Source organism: Paramisgurnus dabryanus, chromosome 10 (genome assembly GCF_030506205.2).
Source record: "Paramisgurnus dabryanus chromosome 10, PD_genome_1.1, whole genome shotgun sequence".
NCBI lineage: Eukaryota > Metazoa > Chordata > Actinopteri > Cypriniformes > Cobitidae > Paramisgurnus > Paramisgurnus dabryanus.
Window position 1 is genome coordinate 5551661 of NC_133346.1, and position 8126 is coordinate 5559786.

General features: G+C 40.8%; 1 protein-coding gene and 1 pseudogene across 1 annotated transcript; one reads left to right on the plus strand and one right to left on the minus strand.

Moving 5' to 3' along the window:
* The first annotated feature begins 2200 nt into the window (after window positions 1-2200).
* On the plus strand, window positions 2201-2317 carry LOC135747006 (5S ribosomal RNA; annotated as a pseudogene).
* A 3103-nt stretch (window positions 2318-5420) lies between these two features.
* LOC135746782 (trace amine-associated receptor 13c-like) lies at window positions 5421-6411 on the minus strand. The gene has a single exon (XM_073815978.1). The coding sequence runs from the start codon at window positions 6387-6389 to the stop codon at window positions 5421-5423; it is 969 nt and encodes a 322-aa protein (XP_073672079.1). The 5' UTR covers window positions 6390-6411.
* Window positions 6412-8126: the final 1715 nt, after the last annotated feature.

Sequence of the window (8126 nt, forward strand, 5' to 3'; positions counted from 1 at the left end):
TCCTCCTGATAGGAGCTTGATTTGGTCTCTCTACTGTTCTTTCATTTATACAGTCAGTGTTTCCCCTAGGTTTACAGCTTTGGGGGTAGACATATGTCACAGGCCGGAGCGGACCCTAGATCTCTAAAGGGTCACGCCCCTCTCTAGTTGCCACCTCGAGGAGTTTCCCAAGACCACCCCAATGACCGGACAGACAAGTATACTATAATTAAAATGTAACTTTATTTAAATATTTAAAAGCAAAAGGGGGAAAGGGCAGTTTAAAACAATTCTTCTTCTCGCCTCCAGGGCGGTTTGGACCATGAGACGGGGGCTGGGACTCCTTTCCAGTTTTGTCCTTCAATCTGTGGCGCCCTCCGCTTCTTCCTGGAGGCAGCATAGGGAGAACACAATTAGTGGCTCGTTTCCGTACTTGGTCACTACTTGCCTAATTCCTTCTGTCTCTCGTTCACCCTTAGGTTTCCTCAGCTGGGACTTCCTGGTAAGTGATTCACACTGTTGACACGGTTTGTTCCTCCTTAAGACGTTGCTGTAAGCAAAGGTAGGCGACACATCACCAAGGTAAGTTACTCACAAGACTTGGGCTTTCCATTCACTTCGGGGCGCTCACTGGGACACAGGTAAGTGGTTCGCACTATTGACACGGTTCATTCCTCCTTAAGATGTTGCTGTAAGCAAAGGTAGGCGACACATCACAAAGGTAAGTTACTCACAAGACTTGGGCTTTCCATTCACTTCGGGGCGTTCACTGGGACACAGGTAAGTGGTTCACACTATTGACCCGGTTCGTTCCTCCTTAAGACGTTGCTGTAAGCAAAGGTAGGTAACACATCACAACGGTAAGTTACTCACAAGACTTGGGCTTTCCATTCACTTCGGGGCGTTCACTGGGACACAGGTAAGTGATTCACACTGTTAACACGGTTCGTTCCTCCTTAAGACGTTGCTATAAGCAAAGGGAGTTTAGTTTCCTCTTCTCATGGGGCTCGGGCCACAGCGTGTTCTTTCCTTCTCACGACCCGTCCGGGGCCAGGGCAGTTTTGGTCGCTACAAGCACAGCATACACAGCAAGCTTAGTGTAAACACCAATGATAATCACAACTCACCCACAGCACTCTGCACACACATTTTACGTGAATTTACGGACTTGACCGCCTGGCCTCGACCCCCTCGTGAGGCTGGCTGAGCGTTGTTCTGGCCACAGAGAAGACGGGTTGGTACACAATTATAATCAATGCAGCCCCTGTATGTTTATCGTTACCTCTTCGGCTCACCCATGCTTCTTTTATCCGCAGGGCCAGATGACAAACGGCAACGGTTCCCCAGTTGAGTTTCCTGCCCGTGTTTCCGGCTGATCCGCGGCTCGCCCACACTTCTCTCTTCAGTGGGGCCAGGGACCTTCAACACACTTAGAAATGCACACCAAGCAGCTCTTCTTAATAAATACTTCATACACACACATCCACTGTTACTCACTCTTCGTTGTCAGCATAATCCTGCAACAATGCACTCGATGACTCTGTATTAGCCCACTCACAAGTGAAATCGCCCAATAATCTCTTCGCCCGGTCGCCTTCTACCTCTTTCTTCCCCAAGGGATCGATGTAGGTCGGTACAATGAGTCTGCACAGCAGCAACACAGCGCACACAAAGTACACCAAAAGCACACTCCGGTGTAGTGCTCCTTTAACTTCCACCGTTCCGTCCTTTTCGCCTTTCTTGGCTGCCGCACTCTTTCCTTGCGCTATAAGCGCTTCCGTGGATCAACAGCGCCCTCCGGCTCCTCTAAGGACGGAGCATGTGATCCGGTCTGCCCTAGGCAATGAAGGAGCTCGTGCCCGAAACAACTGTCCCCTGTGTGTTGCTACAGCTCTATTCATGTTGCCCGTCCTCATTTCCTCTTCCAATCGTGGATCGCCACATTAATCCTGCACACCTGTTTCTAATAAGCCCCGATTGTGTTGTTAGGGAAACCAGGAAGTACAAATGATTAAAAATCAGGTCCGGGTGGAAACCATACTCAAGCGGAACCCTTCTCCTCTGTTTTTGGTTCCGCTCCATCACAGTCACCCAGTGACACATACATAGAAACAAACACTATTCATTTATGCATGTATGTATGCAATGTATCAGGGCTCAATGCTAATAATGTTTTCTACTGGTGCTTTAGATTTTTACTAACACCAGTAGCAGCCACTACGCCAGCAGCCATATCACCCTGTAGCCCAAGACAGCTTGCCCACTGAAGCTAAGCAGGGCTGAGCCTGGTTAGTACTTGGATGGGAGACCACCTGGGAAAACCAGGTTGCTGCTGGTAGAGGTGTTAGTGAGACCAGCAGGGGGTGCTCACCCTGTGGTCTGTGTGGGTCCTAATGCCCCAGTATAGTGACGGGGACACTATACTGTCAAAAAAGCACTGTCCTTCGGATGAGACGATAAACCGAGGTCCTGACTCTCTGTGGTCATTAAAAATCCCAGGATGTCCTTCGAAAAAGAGTAGGGGTGTGCCCCGGCATCCTGGCCAAACTTGCCCATTGGCCTACTAATCATCCCTCATACTAATTGGCTATATCACTCGGTCTCCTCTCCACTAATAAGCTGGTGTGTGGTGGGTGTTCTGGCGCAATATGGCTGCCGTCGCATCATCCAGGTGGATGCTGCACATTGGTGGTGGTTGAGGAGATTCCCCCATTCATATGTAAAGCGCTTTGAGCACTGGAAAAGCGCTATATAAATGTAACTAATTATTATTATTAATTAATTATTATTACTAACCATGCCAAATTATTACTGACCCCACCAAAAAGCACTAAAATAAAACAGGTCTGGTTATTTTCTATATTGTTTTTAACTCGTGTAACTTTGGGAAAAAAGGTTTTTACAGTTATTACAGTTTTTGATGCAAGGGGCCACCATCTTGCAATACTGCACCCTGTGATGTCACAGGGTTGGTTGTCCGTAATGAGCTCGACACCTAGTCTCCCATTCATTGATGAGACTATGGCAGCCCCTATTTTGTTCTACCACATAGTGGCATGTCCAGGATTTTACACATGGAGTGGCAAGAAAGGGGCAAGAGTGCAGAGAGAGTAGTATAAAACACATGAGCCTGCATTATTGCAGTTGCATTTTGCAGTTATGCCGGCCTGCTTACTGTTAAGGTCAAGTTCTAAATAAATAAAAGAAGACAATTTATTGTATGTCTTTTAGAAATCACTCAAAGATTTTAGCTTCAGGTGTGACATCTGCTTGAATTATTCAGAATTAGAGACATCTTCAAACACGGAGGAAGACTATGGGGAAGAGATACTTGACAGAGCACTCAGTATTTAGGAAATATTTTAAAAAACACATATCATTGTCTTTACAATCTAATCGTAATGTTTACAGTATGTTGGAACTAGAAAAACGAATTAATGAATATTTTTTCACTAAATATGACTTTTATACCTTTATACATTTAGTGTAATTATCACAGCACTTAACCATGTAGGCTTACTGAACATTGCCTTTCTGCCTCTCTTTTTACTTTTCTCTTCTACTTCTGTGTCTCTTTCTTCTAAAATGACATTTATACTGTATACAAAAGTTTAGTCTAAAGAGCATGCTAGTATTGAAAATATTCATACTGTAGCAACCACTCATGTCATTTATTTAGATTAACATTAGTCAGCTAGAAGCCTAGCCTGTAGATATTGAACAGTAAAATAAAATTTGAGATAAAATCAAATTGAACTCATTGCCAGAACAGTTTTAGCGCCAGAACAAACTGATCAGTTGGATGCCTGTTATGACGTCGAACACTGCCCAAATAATAATACAGCTCACGTTACGTTAAATTTTGTTGAGAATGGCGTTTTAAAAATTCCTTAGATACTTTAACTTTTTAAATGATATTAGTAAATCCAAACGTAGAGTCTGTATTTAGATAATTGTTGATGTCAAATGTTGTCAATAAAAAAAACGTTGAAAAGTAAAAATAATAATAATAAAAAATGCAAATGTTTAATATATTGTGTTTAAATCAGGTTAAGATCAGGTTAAGCTAAGATCTCAGTGATTTAAACAAGAGCATTTATCTTGCTTCCCAAAGTTATAGACACTTTCAGCAGTAACAACATAAACACACAGCTTTCGGTGTCATCACGTAACTTCCGGTAAACTCTGCGAAGAATAAGTAACAACAAAGTCCTTTTAAAATAGTTTATTTATATAACAAGCAAAATAAACAACACGTAGATTGCATAGGAACACAAAGCATTTGTTATTTTCGACGAGGTATTTGTTTAAGAGTTTCGTTTCAGCAACTAGTCAGACCATTAAACAAACAGAAACCGGAAGTAAAGTTTGGACCAGACGCTTATCACGTCACTGCACGTGCACCCGATGAAACGGTCTATACTGCCACTGTTCAAGTTTTCAATTAAACTTTAAAGTCCCCATGAATGTTCTGTACAGTCAAATGATCTTTAGACCAGGGGTGTCAAAACCATTTAAGCCTTCAGTATAGTCAGTTTTTTTCCCATGTACACGAACATAAGTGCACGGTTAAGTGCACAGCCTTGCAAACAATAGTTAATTTTACTCATACTGTAGACAGATGTTCGATGCATGCTTACAAGAGCATGGCAGAGGAAAAAACGCTTAACAAAACAATTTCTCAAAGTTTTATTTCTTTGTTTAATATAATAGAGTTTGTCATTTTGGACTGTTTTATTTTTTTTATATTTTTTTACACATTTTTGTCGCTCCATAAAGGAATCATCTTTAACAGGCTTTTCAACAGCATTGGCCTATCATGTAACATAGGCTAATTCATCAGTGCATAGGCTTCAGGATGGGTTATGTTAACATCTATGCTGTATCCAAAGATGATCCACAAAAGCATCATTAAGAAAGTGTGAAACAAACTCCCATGAAAGTAGATTGACAGACTGATGCAATAGTTGCTTCTGATGATGCAGGTCAGTGCCTTGTGTGCTCATGTGGAACGTGTTCAGTTAACCAACAATAACATATTCACACAAAAATTATTTATGTTTTAAATTTAGATCCAACCTTAAAATCAGTTTGATCTTATTAGGACATCCGTCCTGAAAAAAAAAAACGAATTAAGCTAAATAAAACATTTTTATTTTATTTTATAACAGTGTGTCTTACTACTGTACTACTGTGTGCGTGTTTTATTTGCTTGTTTTTACTTTAACTAGAGATTCTGCTGCAATTAAGACCTGTGAACTCTGGTTGTTAATTGTACCAAATAAATTTGTGAATTAATGAACAGTACACACATTAACACATGTAACCTATAATCCATATGTTGTCCTGCAGTATCTATAAACCCACTGGGCACCCTGATGGGTTTATTAGTTTTATGGCAAACGACTCTTTTAAACCCTGGCAGTACCAGTACTGTAAAGTTATGCTGCCTTAAAAATTTTGGATAGATTTAGGATGTGTTTAACTGAGATTTTAAACCAGGGGTAAAATATAGCATAGATGAGAGGATTCAGACCTGAATTAATATACAACATCCATAATAAGATATAAGCTGTGGCAGACGTCATTCCAGTGTTTGGTGTTAGAGATAAAATAAAAAAAGGAATCCAGCAAAACAGATAAACCATCACAATGATTCCTAATGTCAGAGCGGCTTTGCTCTCAGATTTCTTCCTCATTGAACCTTCTGTTAGATGTTTTCCACTCCTCAGCAGAGAGTTTATAACTTTCACTTGCTGATGTGCGACATAGAAGTTTCTCAAATATAAAGTTATGATGACAGTACAAGGAAGCAGGAAAGACAGGAACAAATCAGCGATTGACCAGGCGAAAGTAGTTATAATTGTACATTCTCCATAACATGTGTATTTTCTATGTGAGATACTAAAAACAATTGCAATGTTATACACTGAAGAGAAAAACCAGGAAACACAGATAATAATTATTGTTCTAGTCATTGTTATTTTCTGTGGGTACAGTAAAGGTTGACACACAGCCACATAACGGTCAACAGCTATTAAAACTAAATTACTTAGAGATGCTGAGAAAAGCAGCCCCATGATTATTAAAAACAGTCTACAGAAAATGTCTCCAAAGTACCAACATGTTTCAATCAACCTAATCGCCTCCAAGGGCATGACAATAAGTCCTACGAGCAGGTCGGCCACAGCCAGAGAGAGAATGAGCATGTTGGTTGAAGTGTGAAGCTTCTTGAAGTGAGAGATGGAGATGATCACCAGCAGATTTAGAAACACAGTCCATACTGACAGCAATGAAAAAAACACATACATGATATTGTATTCATGTGTGGAGCGTTTTGTCTTGATGCATGATGAGTTAATGGCAGGAAAGCAGTATTGAGTCTCATGATCTTCTGTCTCATAGGCCATGAGTAAAGTCTCCTCCTCATAAGAGTTTGATCTGATCTCCTTACTGTTCTTTCATTTATACATTGTCAGGATCAGACTGACCAACCCATTCACCACCCACTCTGATGCTGCATAATGATTTTCATTCAGTTCAATCACGTGGAACAAGTGGCCATGAGTTTTTTTCAGCAATTTGCCCAACTTAATGCCATCCTATAGGTGTAAGTATGTCTGGCTTTCTTGAGCCTAACAAATATAGAGTTATATTAAATAATATCCTGGCCCTTGTAGCTTTTTGATGGTAATAAATAGTGTTGTGTGTTTGAAGCCCATCACCAGCAAACAGAATACTTAATACTCCAGTAGGTTAAAATATGTACTCTGAAGCAAAACAATAGGTTGGTAAGAGACGGCAAATATTGTTTTGACTGTATTTTTTTATCGATACATCACATTAGATTTTACCCACTAATAAATCTATGGCAGTATGCAACAAAATCATTTGGTTGCGTCTCATTTCGAAGCCTACATCCTACTGAGCTTAATGTATGTCATTGATGTTATTATTTTAGGTTTTATTTCAGAAAAGCAACCGTTGCACTGCAAAGAATAAAACTAATGTGATAACGTATCATGAATAATAAATGTTACTTTTATTTTTTTCGAAAATTAAACATCCTTTACATTTATACATTTGGCAGATGCTTTTATCTAAATCAGCTTACAGTGCATTACAAGCTACACATTTTTATCAGTATTTGTGTTCCGGCACCACCCGGTCCTGTAGATTTATCCTTTACAGCACTGAGCATGCTGCTCAAGTCTCAGTCCAGGCTCTTGTCCTGACATATTCATTCTTGCTCTTGTCTTATTGTAATTTTTTATTCTAGTTTGCTTCATCCATGCATAATAAAAAAAAACATTTTCTTTGAGGGCACTGAAGGCCGCATCACTGTCTTTGGACCACAGTATCAAATACTTGACCTCCTTTCTCAGCCGGTTGGTTAATGGCAATGCAACGGCAGCAAACTCAGGTACAAAACTTTGGTAACATCCTACGAGTCCTATGAAAGACCTAACCTCTTTCTTTGTTGTAGGTCTCAGGTTCTGTCAAATTGCCTCTACCTTGTCCACCTGTGGCCGTATCTCTCCATTTCCCTATTAGTATCCTAGATATTGAGCTTTTTCTTTGGCCCACACACACTTATCAACATTCAAGGTTAATCCTGCTGCTTGGATTCTTGATAATGTTTCTTTTATATGTTGAAGATGTTCCCCCCAGTTACTGTGTATGAACAAATCATCAAGGTAGGGGGCAGACTACTCTTCACATCCCTGAAGTACCCAGTCCATCAGCTGCTGGAAGGTCACTGGCACCCCATGGAGACCAAATGGCAAAACATTGAACTGAAATAGCCCAGGTGGCATACGGAATGCTGTGTAAAGTCAATTACTTCAATCTCCCTAATCATTTGTATTTCCTCTTTCAGAGGTCCAACCAGCCCCTCCGGTACTCTGTACGGTTGATGCCTTGAAGGTGTCGTATTTGTCAGGTATATTGTGCTGGGCCAGCTCTGTTCGTTGAGGCTTGTGACAGAGCAACTTGGTAACTGGTTCAGGAGGTATTGCAGGTTTCTTTGCTTGAGGTTTTCTAGGTGGTTCAAAATCACCACAGACACTCTTTGCCCTACTCTTGACTCTGTGATGTCATCCTCCACACTTTCCACCTTCTGCACCAGCAGAGTCGATTGAGTGTCG

Excerpts from the sequence above, each read along its gene's own strand:
- LOC135746782 (XM_073815978.1), bottom strand. The coding sequence starts at position 6,389 with ATGGCCTATGAGACAGAAGATCATGAGACTCAATACTGCTTTCCTGCC.